This window comes from Chelmon rostratus, chromosome 10 (genome assembly GCF_017976325.1).
Source record: "Chelmon rostratus isolate fCheRos1 chromosome 10, fCheRos1.pri, whole genome shotgun sequence".
NCBI lineage: Eukaryota > Metazoa > Chordata > Actinopteri > Chaetodontiformes > Chaetodontidae > Chelmon > Chelmon rostratus.
Genome location: NC_055667.1, coordinates 28,106,318 through 28,126,462, shown reverse-complemented (window position 1 = coordinate 28,126,462; position 20,145 = coordinate 28,106,318). Strand labels below are relative to the sequence as shown.

Sequence of the window (20,145 nt, the reverse complement as noted above, 5' to 3'; positions counted from 1 at the left end):
TTTGTGTGGCATTTATCCTTTTTGGTGATGTTGATAATTAATACATGTGTTTCTCACTTTCTAATTTAATTAAATTTTTTTATATAGCGCCAAATCACAACCCGAGTCATCTCAGGAAGCTTTCCTCTGTATTCACACAGACCCAGCAGATCCCTCACGAGCAAACACCTGGAGACAGGTAGTCTGCAGGTATGTGAATGACTCATTAATAAAGCCTTTTAATCATCATGTCTGCAGGTGTAAGTTGTGGTCAAACCAGTCAGATATCAAGTTCAGGGTCCAGATGGGTTTCCAGTTCTAGCTTCTTGTGAGATGCAGCCATCCTGAACATCCATTCTAGAACTAGAACTGCCGTATCTTCTAGGTTTAGAGTGAATCTACAGTGAGGTCACATTTAGACTCATGAGTCATTAAAAGGACATCAGGAAGTGGAATCACATGAAACTCAGGACTGAGATCTCATGGGAGTGCTAGAAACAAGTTCCAGTGAAGTCAGGTTTTTGTGAAATGAGCAGATACAGAGCGTCATCTCAGCTCCACCCAGTCAGTGAGGCCCTAACACGTGGAGGAAGGAGCGACGGCACAGTCAGCCACCTGGAAACAGACAACAGATGTCCAGTGATGCTTTTTTATCCCCATGAAAACGTGTTTGTCTGAGTTCAGGGTCATTTCAGGTCATTTAAACTCGCGTGTGTGCAGTCTTTTAATTGGTCCTGCTCGGCCCGGTGAGAACAATGCCAGTGAATCCTCTGCAGAGCTAAAATCTACAAAGACATTCTTGGAATACTTATTATGTATTCACTCTTCATTTGATCCAGTTGTGTTGTTTTTGAATGTGTCTGCTGCCAAGATCTCTCCCCTGGTGGGATGACGGCTCTTACCACATATGATTTTTGAGGTCGAAGGTTCAATACCTCACCGTGGAAAGAAGACGGCAGATGTGATGATAAAGAGCACAGACATTCAAAGCAATATGTAAAATACTTTATTCGTTGCACTACTGGTGTTTGGTACCTGATGGCACACGGCCTAAAACATCAACTCATCCTTGTGATTCTGTGATTATGGCTGAAGTTTCCTGAACTTGGCTTTGTCTGCTGCAAATGTCGTGCATAAAAGACAAAAGTTGCATTGTTCTGAAATTGCATTGCATTGCAATGTTGTACAATTTTGTGGTGCAGAAAACCCCTGATTCTCTGTGCAGGACGTTTCGTCGTGGGCTCTTCATCCTCGTAGGTCTTTACAGTCTGCAGTGTGTGGACAGAGTCTGTGGTGTAAACATAGGCACTGTGTTTGTAACTGGCCTCTAACAGAGCTTTAATAACCGAAGGCCTGTACGCATGGCGCTGTGGTCCATCAACCCCCAAACATCTATCACAGGAGGATCAAAACAATTCCAGAGAAACGTGGATCCAGTGTATTAGATCTGTAACGCCTTAAAATACCAGTGACAGAAGGAAGGCTGAAGAAATACTTTATACTTGTGGTCAATAACTAACAGTGTGGAGCCATGCTAGGAGCCCACGAGGCTCGGAAATAAAACTGGTGGCTGGATGAAACATGGAGGGAAAACTTTGATCGATCTGGATGTAAAATGTGAACTTAAAAGGAAAAACGTTTCGTCACATAAATCAGCTGAACAGCAGTTCAGCAGCTTTAAACTCAGTCCTGACATGCTAAATGTGCTAATGTCTGGCACTTTGTTCCAGTTTAGTTTGTTACTAAACTGCTGAAGTTTAGCATGTAGGTTAATTGACACGCTAATGTGCTGATGTCAGCATGTTCGCATGCTTCCACCTCTCAAAGCCTTCAGTGAGCAGATCGATCTGTGCTGTACACTAAACACGAACTGCAACCACGAGCCAGTTGGCTTAGTTTAGCTTAAAGACTGGAAACAGGGGGAATCCGGTTACATTATTGGTCTGTATGTATCGTACGGCTCGCCGTTTCTTACTCATTGTGTTTACTCTTGACTGCTGGCTGCAGTGTGGGACATTTAATTAAATTGTTTTTATAATCAAATTGAAATTTTTAACTTTGTGACTTGTGCTGCCACTTGGCCAGGACGCCCTTGGAAAAGAGATTTTTAATCTCAATGGGCCAATTTAAAAAAAAAAATAAAAATTAAGCTTTCCTCTGCTGTGCAGTAAGTGACCAGCGGCTGAGCTGTGGATGTGGATGTGGATGTTCAGAGATAGCACATCATTATTCTCAGTCTAAGTTGCTCACTAGGCCGTTCACCAGACAAGCCCTGGCAGGCTTCCTCATGCGTCTGTGAGTCCTCCTAAAGGTTAAAACTCCTTTTCCGAGTGCTTTTTGGAGCCCGGCTCCTGACTGGGGGACTGAGCCGGACGCAGTGACTTCCTGGAGTTTCACTGTCGCGTTGAGGTTGCCAGGCAACCGGCAGAGCCTCCAGGAAGTCACTGTGCACAGCTGCAAGTCATGAAGAAATGGAAACCAGCAACTGGTGTGTTTACATTTCTGTCTGCATGCAGGTATCACAAACCAGATACAACATGTTAATGAGCAAGGTTCACAGGTGTGTGGGCAAAGCCAAGCTAGCTGTTTGCCCCTGCTGCCAGTCTTTATGCTAGGCTAGGCTAATCACCTCCTGGCTCCAGCACCGTAGTTAAATTAGAAACATCAAAGGGGTTTTAATCTTCTCAGCGAGGGACGGGTGTATCCCTAAATGTTGAACTATTCCTTTAAAGGATAGATTTGGATGTTTTCAAGTGTGTCTTACTCGCAGGTCATTTGTTCACTGAAGGAGTTATTGATCATTCAGAGATACCTTCAATTTATCCCATAATTTAACCTCAAACTACAGCTCAGGTCAGCTCAGATTCGGTCACTAGTTCACACCAAAATACTGTCCCTCAAAAACTCAACTAATTCTGACATGATGCTGGATCACCAGCTGTTTAATGCATCCTTTGGGGAACGTGATCAGTTCAGTGTGTGTTGGCCGACTGAGCGATCCACATCATCTCCAGCACCAGGCTGCCAGCATGGCTAAAAACCCAGCAAGCGCGTAATTATTGCACATAACCTCAATTTGAGCTGTAGCTTTGCAGTCAGAAGACAGACGATTAATAAAAGTCCTGACCTGTGATTTCAGCGTGTGCATACACAGACATGGCACATACAGAAGTAATAAAATATCATTTAGAAAACACAAAAGGGTATAAAACTAAAAACCGTTGTCTCTGTGAATGTGCCGAGGGTTTCAGTGTTGGAGTGTATTTACTCTTCTTTCTCAGGCCGTTTTCACTTCAGCTCATTTGTTCGCTTTCTTTTAGTCTGAGACCTGACATGTCAGTCCTTGTTTTTAAAGTTCATATACCCTGTAGTGGAAGTGGATTGAAAGGGGGAGAAGAACGTTCCTTGTTCCTTTTCCTTTCTTCTTCGTGTTTGCAGTCCTGCTGTCGATGATCAGATCAGCTCTGCGCTGTTTGTCACCCTCTCATCATCCTCCTCTTCCTCCATGTGTCCATCCTTCTAAACCTCTATAGTCTTGAAATATATCCTGGCATATATAGTATCCAGCTGGCTGTGCAGGGCATGAAAGGAGGGTCTCTTGGAGGGCTCAGCGGCCCAGCAGTCCATCATAATCCGGTAAATGTTCTGGGGACAGCGGGTTGGACAGGGCAGCCGAAACCCGGACGACAGCAGGTCTAACACTTCCTTGTTGCTTTTTCCTGAAAGAGAGGGATGGAGGAGTTTACAACTACAACCTTTTCTTTAGCAGACACAAAACAAACTGTGTGCAGAGTACTCCACTGAGCAGAGTACTCCACTGAGCAGAGTACTCCACTGTGCAGAGTACTCCACTGAGCAGAGTACTCCACTGAGCAGAGTACTCCACTGTGCAGAGTACTCCACTGAGCAGAGTTCTCCACTGTGCAGAGTACTCCACTGAGCAGAGTACTCCACTGTGCAGAGTACTCCACTGTGCAGAGTACTCCACTGAGCAGAGTACTCCACTGTGCAGAGTACTCCACTGTGCAGAGTACTCCACTGAGCAGAGTACTCCACTGTGCAGAGTACTCCACTGAGCAGAGTACTCCACTGTACAGACAGCCAGCAACCACAACTATGACGACAGCGAGACGTGCTCCAACAACTCAGCTTTGAGGTAAAGTCAATGTCTCCAACATACTGAAGATCTTCATCTCACTCGTGGCTTTAGAAAATACTTGAATGGTAAAGCTGCAGCGTTTCTACATTTCTCTGATTGTGAGCAGATCCCATGAAAAGACCAAAACCGACAATGTGTGAGTCTGTGTCTGGATACTGAGGGGCTTCATTACTGTGTGTACACACACACACACACACACACACACACACACACACACACACACACACACACACACACACACACACACACACACACACACCGTTCTGCTGCCACAAACATTCACTTCAGCACACAATGTGGATTCATCCGCAGCTGAAAATAGTCCCGACAGAATCAGTGTGTTTTGTGATTCTCCATTAAAAAGCAGAAAGCTGTGAACACTCCACCTTCGTAAGGCATCTTTCCACGTGACATCATCTCATACAGCAGGACCCCGAATGACCAGACGTCTGATTTCACAGAGAACCTCTGGTAAATGGCTGCTTCAGGCGCCGTCCACCGCACCGGGATCTTTGTGTTTCGACTGGCTGTGTACACGCTGTCCTGGAGGCACAGACGGGTGAGTGTTAACAGAGTACACACACACACACACACACACACACACACACACACACACACACACGTTTATTCTGCCTGTTCCTCAGATTTAACACTACATGTCCCATGAACCCCCAACAGGCAGTGTTTCTTCTTCACTGTCTCCTCTTCACCACCTGGACTTCCTTCAGTTGTTATAAACTGAAAATCTTAACGTCCACATTCCAAATCAGGTCAGCGAATCAGAGATGGCGCCAGGCTGTTGTGTGTAAACAGCAGGCTGTTGGATGAATGACGATGCCTTCGACTGACCAGGTGACGTCTTTGATTTACAATGAAGCCACACGTTAAAGGAGTACACAACGATAATTATACTTCACTGTACAGATGAGATGAAATTATTACAGTTACACAAAAATAAGTTGCTGCTTTTTACTGCGTTTCTGTCCCAGGTGAAACGAAGCAGACAGACCAGCAGCGAGGGAGACGGATTCATTTACAGTAAATATTATTGTCTCTCAAGCAATGTGGTGATGAAGTATTACACACTGAACCTTTAGGCTCTTTCTTTCTTAGCTGATAAAAAGGGTTTTGATGTCTTGGAATGAATAAAATATCCTGTTTTGAATGTTTTGATTGGCTCCATTAAACCAGTCAGGAGTGTGGAGTTCGATATTAAGAATAACTGAGTTTACCAGGAACATCAAATATACGTATTTAACAAGAACCTGCATTAATAATGATTAGCATTATCACTAAAATCAGGAAATGAATTCAACCCTCCTTCAAACAGTGTGAACATGCCGTCTCTCTCCTCCTCCCGCGCACAGCTTACCTTAATAATCCGAGCCAGGCCGAAGTCGGCCACCTTGCAGACCAGGTCGTCTCCCACCAGGATGTTCCTGGCAGCCAGGTCTCTGTGGACGATGTTCCTGTCCTCCAGGTAGGCCATGCCCTCTGCGATCTGACTGCCCATGTAGATGAGATGAGCTGATGTCAGCACCTGGCCTTCAGCAGCTGCACGTGCACACACGCGCACACACACACACACACACACACACACACACACACACACACACAGTCAGCTGTGGAGTTATCTTCCAGGTTTCAGGTCCAGTTTTGAAAACTTTTCTACAAAAATTTTGCAAAATTTTCGAAACATTAAACTAAATCCACATTTTGAGTGAGTGAATTCTGTCTGCAGCCACTTTATCATATTATCTGTTGATGCTGGTCTCAGTGTACGGTGTAATGCTTTGAAACTAAACTATGATAAAACACACGATCAAAGAACAACAAGACAACACTGTGAGTCTGATCATTCTCAGAAACTACAACAACCCTGATTCCAGAAACTCTCTGGACTCTGAAACCAGAATCAATCATTAACAATCAAACTGTTTACTGAAGTGTTCCAGAGTCCAGGTATTAATCTTTTTATCCAATCACGTGTTCGCTCCATCCTCGCTGTGAACCACTGAGCCTTTCAATCATGATGCTATCAGCTGTCACCAATCAGCCTGTTTACCTGTGGAATGATCCAAACAGGTGTTTTTGGAGCGTTCCACAATGATGAGCTCAAGCATTAAATATATTGACTTTGTGCTGCTTTCAGGCGAGTTTACATCAGAAAGGATCAGCAGGTGACGGGTACAGGAGCCCCTCCCTCTCGAACAAACAGGTGAAGGTGTGTTTGCTGCTTCCTGTTTGTTTCTCTCGTTTTGACGCAGGTCACAAATGAGTCAGAGCTGCATGTTTAATGCTGTGCAGACGAGGAGCTCGTAGACGTCCCGTCAGGAGGAGGATTACATCGTTCTGCTCCTGCTCTGCTCGTTGATTCCACATGATGGCAGATCCTCTTTTGACTTCTGACAACCTGCACGTAGTTTTACTGTAGCAACGACTGTAACACGTTCAATTTCCTAACCGGATTTAGGAAGTAGAAAGTCCAACCGTGAAGTTAACTCCATGCAGCGCAGCTAACGACCGCACTGACACACAGAGCATGAAGAGTCAAACCCTCACACTGTGCGATTAAAGCCTTTTGTCTGAACAATATTTCTGTGCCGAGCGCAGCTGCCAGAGCTCTGACTATAATTCTCTTCGCTTTGGATTTAAGGGGCAGATTTAACGTCACTTGGCCTAAATACTGTTTCAGAGGACGTTCCAAAAAAAAAAAAAACCTGAGGTGAGAGCTGAGATTCCCAAGAAAAAGCAAAATTAACTTTCTTTTCTAAACCTCTTTGCATATTAAAGCAGCAGTCTCACCTTTCATGAGCAGTCGGGATGTTTAGAAACAGGAAGTGATCCAGAACAGACGCCGTGTGCTCTAAATATTACAGGTGTGTTATGACTTTTTATGACCTCGGTTCAGGTATGTGTGCGACCCATGCAGTGTGTGTGTGTGTGTGTGTGTGTGTGTGTGTGTGTGTGTGTGTGTGTGTGTGAGCACTCACAGGCCAGGTAGGACTTCAGGCTTCCTTTGCTCATCAGCTCGGTCACGATGTAGACCGGCTCTCCTCTGGAGCACATGGCCAGCAGCTGGATCAGCTTCGGGTGATGGAGGCTCTTCAATGCCTGAACCTCCTTTACGAACTCGTCCTGCTTCGTGTCCTCTGGGGGGGGCAGAAGCAGAATCACTGGTGAATTTAAACCTCATCATCATCTCCGTTCACCTCTTGTTCACCGTTCATGCTGCTCTCATGTCACTCATTGGGTTTTACATTCAAAGTCATCTTTACAACCACATCTGTCTCCACGTTTCTCCAAACTGTCCCTCATGTATTGGACATTTTTACCGGGCGTGTCCTCATTCATCTGTCTTTTATCATCTGCTCTTTCAACAAGCTTCACCTCTCTCATCCATCCACCCTTCTGTTTGTTACTGACAGATACAGTCATCACTGCTCTCCATATTTGGTGTTAGCTTCCTGAATGAACTCCCTGCTCTGGCCAATCAAAAACATGCAAGCACACCTTCTGGGCAGGACACTTCCTGTCATGTATTGTGTTGCTGTGGGCTCAGCGAGGTTTTAATGGCAGCGACAAAAGTGTGTTTGTGCATCTGAGAAGCTTTAAAGTGCTGGTTTGTCTGTTTGTCTGCTGTCAGTCTGCACCTGAACAGGTAGGTTTCCACATCCAGCGAATTTCCCTCAGTGTTGTAGTACATTACAGTAATAATACACATAATAAGAGAGAAAAAGTACTGCCAGACGTGTTCTGGTGAGAAACACTGCATGGAAACATAACTCCACACCTTCAGTACACGTCATTCGTCCTCCTCACAGTGTCTCCCTGCGTCTGTACCTGGTTTCAGCGTCTTTATGGCCACTTTCCTGTTCTCCGTGGTCCACAGGGCCTCCCACACCTCTCCAAAGTGGCCCTCTCCCAGTTTCTTATGGAGCCTGAACTCCTCCCGAGGCCTCTCCCACGGCTCCATGTCGAACAGCTCCCGCTGCACAGAGACGAAAGGGTCAGTCCAGACAGCTTAACATGGAGACAGCGAAAAACGAGCCGGCGGACGACGCTGCGGACGTCCGACGACGGCGACGTCCCACTAACACGTTTTCCAACATCCTTCTCTGACTCAACCCTGCAGAACACACACGGCCCCTGATGGTTTCAGACGGGAAAGATCTGAGCTCCCCCAGCGTTGGTCGATCAAACAGACCAGAGGAGGACTTACAACAATCTGTTTGACGCACGTTAACACTGACTGTTGTTCTGTTATTCAGCTGTTAACTGTGTTTTGTTTACAGATGAAAATGACGACACATCGGTGGGTTTAACCTCCTCCTGATGTGAGAAGCGCGAGTCAGATAACTCATTGATCCCCAACCCGTGGGTCATTTGTTACTGGGCCGCACAGAAAGAAAAAATAATTTCCATTATTTTGTTTTTTCACATAATTTGTTTTTTTTATTTCTTGCAATTTTATTTTGAAATTATCACTTGATTTCCCGTACTGACAGTGCCAGTCTGCAGCCCGGTCCTCTGGACATGATTAAAAAGTGGATTTACGTTTTTTTTTTGTTTTTTTTTTTTTACAGTTTTTAATGCCGATCTTATCATTTTATTTTGTTTTTATCTGCTTCACCTTTAGACTGGGCCGTGAAAATACTGTCAGACATTAAACTGGTACAGAGAAGGTTGGGGACCACTGAGATAACTCTTTCTAGAAATATTTGGTCAGACTTTGTCAAGTTTAAATGTAGTTTTTACCGTCACACGGATCAGCGGCACCGCGTGAGGTTAATGACAGACGAACGAACGACTCAATAAAAAACATGAATCCAACAGTTTTTCAACACGTTTATTGTCAGTAACAATCAGGAGCTACAAAACATTCTGCTCTGATGATCAAGTGCTTCGATAACTCAAAGGTAAAAAAACATGATTCATAAATTAAGTGATTTACGTGAATAAGACACCTGAAATCAACCTGCGTCTGTATTCCAAACTAAAGCCAGTCGGTCAGCTCGTTACCTCAGTTACTTCATTAGCTTTGACACAGAAAACAAAAGCTCGTCCAAAACCAACAGAGACAGTTAAACTGACATCAGACTCGGTTCAGTGTCGGCTTCAGCCGCTGCGTCTCTGAGAAAAGCATGAAAATGATTGGGACTTCCTGACGTCATGTTTTCCATCATCATCACAGATTCGGCCACATTTTAAAGGCTCGTTAACCACCCTGAATTCAAACGTCGGGTCTGTTCGTGGAGATAAGCAGGATGTGATTAAACCACAGGACGAGCCTGCTTTCACAGACCAAACGGCAGCAGGAGCGTCAGACCTGGTGACAGAAACCAGGAGTTAGCGCTTTTTATTTTTATTAGTAATCTCATGCCAAGATGATTGACAGCATCGTTAGCGACTCGTTTAAATACTACGTGTGTCTCCTGTCCTACAGGCAGATTCATTCTGGAATGATCGATCATTAGCTCGTGTTTGAGCCCAGTGAGGCTGCAGAGGGTGATACTGGTGATACTGGTGATCTGGTGATCTGGTGACGCTGTGCTGCGTGTGAACGATGAGAAACAACACTTCCATCAGTCATCAGGTCAGGTTCAAAGAATATTCAGGATTCAGACTGAAAACAAAAACACGGCAGCTGAACGACTCCCGTCGAGCTATGAGGAGCTGTCGTGTCGTCTTAGTGCTCGATAGAAGTGAGGATTCCCAGTTCACCCAGTATGAGCTGCGTCTATCACCGAGCGGACCTTTAAAATGTTAAAGCGCCACATGAGCTCCGTGAGCTGCAGCAGAGCCATGAAATACAAAAGACCCAAAAACTAAATCAGTTCTTACAATCGACAGGTTGATTCTGGAACAAAGAGTTTCTGTTTCTGCAGGTGTTTCACACAACGACTGAACCCAGATCTGCTAGTTCTGTCTGTCTGTGTGTGTGTGTGTGTGTGTGTGTGTGTGTGTTTGTATGTGTACTGAATTTGTGTTTGCTGAAAATGTGTGTGTGTCTGAGTGTGTCTCTCAGTGTGCGTCTCAGTGTGTCTCTCTCAGTGTGTGTCTCGCAGTGTGTCTCTCTCAGTGTCTCTCTCAGTATGTCTCTCAGTGTGTCTCTCAGTGTGTCCACGGCCTCAGACTCCGCCTCCTCTGGAAGGGAAGAGAGAGGAGGGTGGAGTCACTCAGTGGCCTCTGAAGTTCAGTTCTTAGAGCCTTTAATCGAGGCGCTCGCCGTTAATGACTGAACGCAGCGTGATGTTAAAGCGTCGTTCTACATTTGTAAGGTGAGTCTCTAAAATGTGCCGAGCGGGCATTCTGCAGAGAAGAGTCTGAGGCGGCTCGGCGACCTCTGTCGTGTCCCGCCGGGCTCAAACTGATCTCAGCTGCGGTGCAGAGATAGCGCCTGTAATTACAGCACGGCCACGTCATCTGTTCGGAAACTGTTCCAAATATTTTATTCTCCGCTTAATTATGCTGCAAATATGTTTGCCTCTATTCATTCGAACACAAAGAGAAGACGGCGCTCATTAAATCGCCGCTGCGGTGCGACAATAGAAAGATTCATTCAGGGTCTTTGTTTCAGATTCGTCCTGCAAAGACAAAAGATGCTCAAATGAAAAGAGATACGGGAACGCTGGGGATGAGAAACTGGAGCTTGTGCTGCCTGAAACGTGACTTAATTATCAGCATCATTGTAAACTGTCGTTGTCATTATTGGCTGCTGGTTTTCACTGAGAAACACGACTAAAGCTAGTTTCTGTTAGCTTAGCTGCTAGCTCAGCTAAGAGTTTAGCACCATTTAGCAAAAAGTCTAAATTGGCACAAGTTCACCTGCTGGTAACCTGCAGAGACGTGCTGTGACACAGGAAACACGTCTTTAAAAAGTGAAATATACAAGTTTCCCTTCAAAGAGTTGAGTGAAACTGCTGCTGTCCTGATCAGAGGCTGCAGCAGCGATCAATCAATCGATCAATCGACGATAAGAAACCGGAGGCTGCGTGAAGGTTGTTTCAGTTTGAATCACGACTGAATCCTGTTGGTGCTGAAGCTGTTTTGGTTTCAAGCTTCAGGTTAACTCGAAGTCTGAGTCCGCAGTTCAACATGTTCGAGGCTGTCGACACACTTTTTGCGTTGCTAGGCAACACCTAGCTGAACAGGAAGAAGTTCATAATGCTGGCTGCGCGTGGAGTTTTAAAATCCTGCCCAGTTTTGAAGTTGGCAGAGAAGAGAAATGAACTTTGTGGTCGTCCCTCCTCTCAGACGCTAACTGGTCCTCCGAGAAATGACCTGCTTCCTGTTCATCCTGCACGCTCTTTACCGACAGGTGAATACAGACACATTCGTCTGTTCAGATACTGAAAGGTAAACCACACCTTCCAGCCAATCAGTGCTGCAGGGTGTGCTAATGATAACAGCATTTATTAACGTATCTGTCAACCGATACACCTCCTCCTGAGGAGATCCAGATGTGATGAATGACACAGCTGTAAAAATATGACAAGTCATGATTGTTGAGAAATAATGTGTGTTAATAAACACTTTAATGTCCTCATGTATGCTTCTAAATACACTCCAGGTGAGTAAGTGTTTAAACTGATGTTAAATAGGTCAAAAACACCTCAAACAGTTCGCTTAAATCACTCTTCCTCTCCACTTATATTAAACCACTGGTCACCATGGCAACGATACCGACGACATTAAACTGACAGTTAACCAACAGGCGAACAGATGACTAAACTCAGCCACAGCCTTTTTAACTGAAGTGTCCTGATAGAAGAACACAATGTGTTCGACAGTTCAGCCTGTGACACTGTGGTGAGTCCAGAACAAACTGCCCGTCGGTTTTATTCTAACGGGTTTCAACGATCCTTTAACAGCACCGTGGCTCACAACTGCTTTTGACTGTCTCTCTTCTGTGATCATCCGGCTTCTGAAACGTGTTTAAATGTGTTTAAAGGCAGACGGTCGAATGTTCAGGTGTGTCAATAAAAGCTAATGTCAGACTTTAGAGAAACAATCAAAGCACATGTACATGATAACTGTGTATTTATACTTAAACATGATGCATACAGATGATTTCCAAGCACATAGCATCTGTTCATGTCCTGCGTGCTCTTGTACTTCTATCTTTGTGAGGACCAACAAGATTTTTAGACGTTTGATGTTACGACATATTTGGAAAGTGACTTCTCTTAAGTGTTTAAAACGTCTATAATCAATATTTTAACAATAAAACGTATGGATGACAGCGTGAAAGGTGAGCCCACAGAGGACGAGCTGGACCTCCTCCTCTTTAAGGAGCTTAACACCGAGCTCCAGCTCATCGTCCAATCACAGCGCTGCTGTTCTGGTTGACTCTCTGTGTTGTCATGGCGTCGTATAAGCAGCGACATGCAGCTCTAAAAGCCCACTGCATGCTAATGCTGAGCAGCAAACAGACACAGTTAGCATGTAGCTGCTGGACATAGTGCAGCATTTAGCAGCTAAAGAGCCACGTATTTCACGTCAGGAGCTGGAGGAGACCAAACACAGAGCAGCTAAAAGTTCGTCAGGCTCCACGTGAATCATCGTGTTGCTCTGTGACTGTCAGATGTGTAAATAAGATACTGTTTGCTGACAACGTCAACATTAAACCAACAGGGCAGATCTGGTTCTTCAACTTTCTGTTCCACCACGTTCGCTACCTGTGTGTGTGGTGCCGGGCATTGTGTGAACGGGGTCCTCGCAAGAATAGAAGTAAAAACTGTGAGTTTTTGTGGGTCCTACCTGCTGGGCGCAGGGCTCCTCCAGCGGCACCCCCAGGCTGCGGGGGTTCTTCTGGTAGTAGGAGATCAGCTCTCCCAGCGTGGCGAAGGAGATCTTATCCGACACGAAGTAGGCCCCGATGGAGGAGCGCTGGATCCGGAAGTGGTACACCTTCCCCTCGCTGCGGGCTGTGAGACGGAGGGGAGAGTCACGGCGGTCACATGACGTGTTAGAATACACGATCGCACCCTGATTAATCGTGAATACGGCGACTCGCTCGCAGTACAGAGTTCTTGTTAATCAGACAGACTGCAGATAGTTTTCCACTAATGCCACCAAAATAATTCTGCACAAAGTGGTTTTAAACAGATCTGTGGTAAATGCACGTTCCAGTCAGATGCTGATGCTGTCAGTTTCAACATGAGTCCCCCCCCCCTCCTCTCGTGTTGGTGTGGTGTGTTCACTGTCAGCCTCCTGAGCACACACAGTCCTGACGATGCATCTTCAGGAGGACTGCCACTGTGAAAACTGAGTGTCTAACTGCAGCATCCCCCCGCCCCCCGGGACACAAAGGACCTTGAAGGGGGGGGTGGGGGTAAAGATGCAGACGCCAGCGAACGAAGAGAAAAGAAGGGAGAAATGAGCTGGAGGTGATTCGGGGGTGAAAGAGGAGCAGACCGAGGGCTTGGTGTCAGTCTCGTGTCTGTTAACTACACCTGGAGCCAGGATGGATTAGCTTAGCTTAGCATAAAGTTAAAATCAAAATGTTGTTGGATATGGTTATTGTTAATGTTGACGTGTATATGACCTCTTCACATGCTCATATTTGTGTTTTTGCATTATGTGGATGAACTGTGTGTCTGCAGGTTGAGCTGCCTCTGAAATAAAGTGAATTCATGTTATGATGTGAAAGTCGCCGGATTGGTTTGTTCTGGTGAATTTAACAGTTTGAGACACATCAAGTAACAACAGCCTCCAGTCAGTCCTCTCTCTCTGACCTCGTTTGTTATTAGCATTTAGCACCTAGCCCTAAAAACACTGTCCAGATGTGAGTTATATTAAAAAAAGCAATACAGCTCAGGATTGTTAACACTCGCTGTTAGCCAGAACCCGGCTCACACCAGACTTATTAACCAAAGCTAAAACCAGTGTGATGGTGTTCAGATATGAAACAACAGGTCTGAACATATTCAAGAAGAAATCCTTTCAGCTGACCATCAAAGAACTGTAGAGAGCATCATTTTACAGCTAATGAACAAACTGCAGCGACACGGTTTCTAAGCTAAGAGATATTTGCTGCAGCTCAACACAAACTGATGCTTCTGTGAGCTCAGATTTGGCTCTTTAATATAAACTCATCACTTCATGTTTAAGAGAAAATGACACCTCGAGCCACCAAAACGAAACCACATCAACCATAAAGACGAGAAGCATAAACGTCTAATTCAGTGTCAACGACCAGTCTCTCTCTTTTCACGTCCTCTGCCAAACCTGGCCTCTCTGGACCGGAACGGAGACCAGACCAGATGCTGATGGTAGTTTACTGCCGTGGTCACATCATCCAAACACAAACCGGCTCAGTCTGCAGCACAAACAAGTATATTTATCAGCACCAGACTTTAGCCTGCACCGTCCACCTCCACCATGGCTGCCTGAGGCCGGGTCCCGTCACCCCCGCCCCTCCATGGGAGCAGCAGAGAGACTGACGGTGCTGGAGATGTGAGGGGCGGCGGAGGCAGGAGGAGGTGAAGAGGAAATGTACCAGGACTCCCACCGAGCAAGAAGGAATGCATCACCGCTGCGTTTGACCCACTTAGAGAAGAAACTGCAAATAAATAAAGCATGAAGAAACACTGCAAGTCGAGAAAAACCCAACACAAACAGCTCGACCGCACATGTCCCACACTGACACCTGAGTCCAGACACTCACAGTAAATCTAGTTCTTCTCTGTTTCCACACAGAGAGCTGGCTGCCAGTTTATTAGGTACCCCGAGATGAGTCTAATACAATAAACCCTTCAGCTGTTACTGATATACCGTAAATACGGGGGACAAAATAATAGAAACACCTGTCAGAATGACAACAGAAACACAAACTGGAGCCTCCGAAGTTACAGCGAGACTGAGCACCTCTTAACTTTCCTGTTTACACATTTGATAAATTAAACCTGCTCAAATCAAACCAGGAGTTCTGGAGAACGTATGGTGGCTAACGTTAGCAAACTTAAGCTAGGTGTTGCTGTGTGACCATTTTCACTACGTCCGACAGAGCTGTCGGAGCCTCTGCGTGGTGACAGTCTGAAGGTTTAATGTGCTTAATGTGAAAGCTAAAAGCAGCAGACGAGTCAGAGCGTTGAGGAAGAGGAGCAACAAAGAGGAGAACAGGTGTGAGTTCACCTGGAGCCGCCAGGGGTCAGAGGTCACCGCTGAGGGTGGTGTTGGATGGTGGATGGGTGGACGAGTCGTGGTGGCACTTACCAGAGACGGTGTACTCGTCACTGTGACTCTCACTGATGCGAACCAGGAAGGAGCCATCTTTGTTTTGGGAAGCGAGCAGCAGCTTCTCAGCTTTCACGCGGTTTATGTTGCCGTAGTACCACCTGCACGGAGAAAAGACGAGACGGACGGCAGAGACAGGAAGTGAGCAGAGGATCAGGGTGTGAACGCTAACGTTCAGAAGCCGAACGCGCAGCAGAAACCACTTTGAAACGTGTTGCTGCATCAGATTCAGGATAAAAATATTTTTATGAGCTCAGACATGAAACATATTGACTTTGTGCTGTTTTCAGTTGGTTTTGAGTCAAAAAGGATCAGGAAGTGATCACATTTCTGCTTTAAACAGCATCACAAACTGTTCTGGAATCTGGGTTTTAGCTGATTTTATGTTTTTTCTGTATTTTTTCTGCTGATTTTGTTCCAGAGTTTCTCTTTAACACGTTGTTTCTGGACATCTGTCAGAGCGCAGGTGGAGTGTTTCACCCTCGCTGTTCTCTGCGCATCTGACAACATAAAACTCAATTTTAGAAAATCGTGAGAAACGCTGCCAAGATTACCAACAGTCCAGACCTCAGAACGACTACAAATACATCAAATGATCAAATAATTCAAAGGAGAAGCTGCAACCATGAACATGATCAATGAGTTCATGATTATCAGAACAGCCTGTTCGTTTTCTGAAAACAGATTGGTCGACTGACAGTTTCAGGTGTAAAGTAACCAGAAACTAAAGCTGTCAGATAGATCACTCACATGTGGTAGAATGACAACAGGATACTCAAGCAAAGTACAATTCATCTGAATTTGTACTCAGGTGCAGCAGTCGAGCGACTGCAGTGACATCACATCCTGCACAGCGCAGGCCGTCGCTGACTAAGGTAAACGTGACAGAAACGCTTTGGACTAACTGGTCGAGTCACTTCTAACAGCGGCAGAAAACACGACGTGTTTGCTCAGATATGAGGCCGAGCTGTATTTACAGTATCTGGTTTCACAACGAGCGAGACTCGACAGGAAGTGACGACAAAGTGACGGAAACTGAAGCAGCGGAAGCTTCTGTGGGAATCTTACAGGAATAAAAACACTAAAAATACCAAAGCAGAAAGAAGTCGTCATTCATCGGTGACTAACTGAATCATCGATTGTTATTTTTTAAGCAAACTTTCTCTTAAAATCTTTGTTTTTTTTCATTTGGAATTTTTTTCATGAGGTCGTCTTGGTGATTTTTTCCGTTATCTGACATTTTAGAGACAAAATGATTCATCAAATAATCAAAAGACTGATCAATAATGAAAGTAATCATTATTTTCAGCCCTAAAAACACTTTGAATTGACTCATTGGTGAAGGTCATGTGATCATTGAGCGCCGTGTTAATATTATAGAGCTTCACTGATTTATTAAATCGAGTTTTAAAACTTGACTCATCTGCTCCTTCCTGTTCACATCAGACCAAACCAGGATGTTTGCTTTCACTTTCCCTTCAAGAGACCATCGAGTCATGACAGACGCACGAGGAAAGATGTCACCCGGGTGCCAGTTTATTAGGTACACCCAGCTGTAACTACAGCAGGAAGGTTTTAATGTGGGAACAGTCTCACAGAGGCGACGCGTTGATTCGACTGTCTGAACCTTGTGAGGCTGCAGTTTCTGGTGCTGTGGCTTTATACTAAGAGTTGTTTGGATTATTCTGTCCCCCCTCCCTCAGAAATATTAGACCCAGCTCTCAGCGTATGAAGTGCAGCTACAGGAGACAATGAGCAGCAGAGAACACTTCATGCCATTGATTCTCATTCATCTTAATGTTAGTCATAGAAGGAATCAGGCGGTGCTACTGTTCTCATGTCCTCATGGTCAGTTTCTGTGGTGTGTTTGAGGACAGCGGGACGTTGGAGCGTGTCATTGAGGAGCGAGCTCGGCTGAAACACGATGATTCCCTGCAGGCTGAATGAATAATGGAGGACCTGCAGCTGCAGCCTCTCGGCTACATTTAGCTCCGGTCCGGATCCACAGAGCGCAGGACGACGTTCCTGTTGTTACACTTTGCTTTGAATGCCAGTAAGATTTCAGCTTCAGTTAGAGCTGAAACTGTTAATTCAGTCCAAAACTCTGCAGCTATCTTGATAACTGATCATTGAAGTCATTTTATATCAAAAATGCTCAAATTCTCTGGTTCCACTTTTCAGACGTGCATCTTTTTGCTCGTCTTACTCCTTTGTGATTGAAAATTGACAGTAAAATTGTGATAGTTATGTTTATTTTACCAGTTTCTGATTTATTATGGACCAAACAATTAATTGAGAAACAGACTAATTGCTTAAAATAATTAAATGTAGCCTGAATTATGTTCAGCTCACAGCTTCAAAATGCTTCTTCTGTCCAACAAACAGGCCAAAACTTAAAGATAATTTAATTTAGTATCAGAACAGACGTGAGGGAGTCAGATTCATTCAACCTTCATCACACGGTCGACGTGTTCAGCTGAAATATTCCATCGTTTGATTGAAGGAATCTACAGGATTCACCGGTTAGTGATCGTAGAAAGTGATCGGTAGGAATATTGAACACTGATCACGTATCGACGGCCTGTAGCTGCTTCTTTACTCAAATAGTTTCACGGTCTGCTTTAACTGAGCGTCTCAGAGTGGACAGGAGTGACCGAAACTGGGGGGGGGGTTAACGGCCCCTCCCTACCTCCCTCCCAGACCACACCCCCTTCAACTACACACCTGTGATAAAATGTGTCCACAGACACACACCTGGCAAACACTCAACACGGCTTCTGTTCCCAGAACAATAGGTGTGTCCAAGACCAAGACTGTGATAACACACACACACACACACACACACACACACACACACACACACACACACACACACACACACTATCAATCATTTACTTGATTTATCTGTGAACTCTGGGCAAAGATCAAGAATATTAGATCTGAAATTAGATAAAAAACATTTAGTGAGTCAATGAAAATCAGCCAATCAGCTTGCAGAAGCTTGAGGTCTTCTTTGACGTTTTCGTTGTAAAAATAAAAACTGATCAGTTATCAGAACAGCTGCTGAATGATCGATTAACTGTTTCAGATCTGAATGTAGAGAAGATCAGTTCACAACATTCATTCATTCTCCACCAGCTGTTACTGTTGTGTGATGCAGTTTGATTCTGTCTGAATTATCATTATTGATCATTCTAACACGTGACCAGGGGCTGCTGAGAAAAGCTGCGCGGGCCAATCAGCTGTCACTGTTAGATAAACAAACAAACAAACAGAAGTGAGACTTGATTTTCAGGATTTCTCCGGTTTCAGAATCGACCTCCTCCGGATCCCACTAAACAGGACCAGGATCAGGACCAGGATCAGGATCAGGATCAGACACTGACAACAGCTGACCTTTCTGCCCCTTCACATGTGGCTCAGCATCAAATCAAACCCTTGAACACATTCAGGCAACATTAGGGGGATTTACAGGAGGCGATCCAGCAGATTAGAGACCAGATCCCACATCAGCACCACAGATCAGGTGACTCGGGGGGGGGGGGGGTCGAGGGAAAGAGCAGAGGATGTGTCTCCAGCACTCACTTGTGTTTGGCGAACTCGTCCTGCAGCAGAGCCACGTAGTTGGCCGGGATCAGTCCGGACTCCAGAGACCCGGTGAGCTTCTTGGCCAGCACGTACTCCCCCCGCTTCTCGATCACCGACAGCTTGTCGCCCTCCCTCACCGTCAGCTCGTCGTCGCTGCGGGCCTCGAAGTCGAAGAGCGCTGCGTAAAGCTGCACCGGCCGCTTCTTGGGCGACGGGACGCGGATGTCTCCGGACACGGTGCGGATCTCCGCCGACTGCGCGGCGGGGTTGGCGATGACATGGTTGTTGTTGGGGACGGCTGGGTAGCGGAAGTCGGGCCAAATGCAGTCCCAGAGCCGGTTTAAGCACGGCATACAGGAGCGACAACAGCTCTCCATCCCGGGACATGAAGGAGCGCGGCGGCGGGTTATTCCAGGATTTCTCCGAACAGCGATCAATAAGACGCGTCAGGCTTCCTCAGTCCGCTGAAAACGGCCTTCGACAGCCTACAGCCACCAGCCGCACAGTCCCTCTCTTCCCCTCTCGTCCTCTGGCTGGAAACATAATGCACCGCCAGCAATAGTTGGGTAGATTAGCCGGAGGAACCGGTTTTTTCTGTCGAGATCATGGATCTGAGCCCCGCGCCTGCAGTGCGCACGGCGGCTGCGGGAATGCGGAAAAGGGAATGGAGGGCATCCAAGTGGGATCGGTTCCCTGCGAGGACTCGGCGGCGCGACCCAACATGAACCGAGAACGTGAGCGTGGCCCCCGAGAAGAGCCTAATCCATCGCAAGACGGTGCGAACGGCAGAATATTCGCAGCATGTGACGCTCAGGTGTGAATCCGCGGCGGGAGAGAGACAGGTGAAGGTGAGCGGCGGCACGGTGCGTAAAAAGTTTGGGTTTGGCGCTGCGCACACCTCCTGCTGCTGACACACCTGCGTGCGGAAGGGGCGGAGGAAACTGTGTGTGTGTGTGTTCTGCTGTCTCTTCCTCTCACGCAGATCTTCACACTGACTCAGGATCACTTTGTCTGATCAACATCTCATCGTAGGAGAGGAATAATTGATCACGTGGTTTGGGAATGAGCTGTCTGATGTTGAGGTGAAATGATTAATCCAGTCACTGATCAATCAATCAGCAGATATGTCATCTTCAGCTATTTTAATAATCAATTAATCCTTTTTCTGAGTTAAATTT

The 20,145-nt window shown here is 45.8% G+C and overlaps 1 protein-coding gene across 1 annotated transcript; it reads right to left on the bottom strand.

Moving 5' to 3' along the window:
* Positions 1–969: 969 nt before the first annotated feature.
* Positions 970–19,829, bottom strand: zgc:194282 (tyrosine-protein kinase Srms). The gene is made up of 8 exons (XM_041946656.1): positions 18,965–19,829; positions 15,359–15,480; positions 12,902–13,068; positions 7,982–8,129; positions 7,132–7,290; positions 5,511–5,692; positions 4,525–4,681; positions 970–3,698 (listed from the first exon to the last, which is right to left on the bottom strand). The coding sequence occupies exons 1-8, from the start codon at positions 19,342–19,344 to the stop codon at positions 3,499–3,501; spliced, it is 1,515 nt and encodes a 504-aa protein (XP_041802590.1). The 5' UTR covers positions 19,345–19,829; the 3' UTR covers positions 970–3,498.
* Between the last annotated feature and the right edge of the window lie 316 nt (positions 19,830–20,145).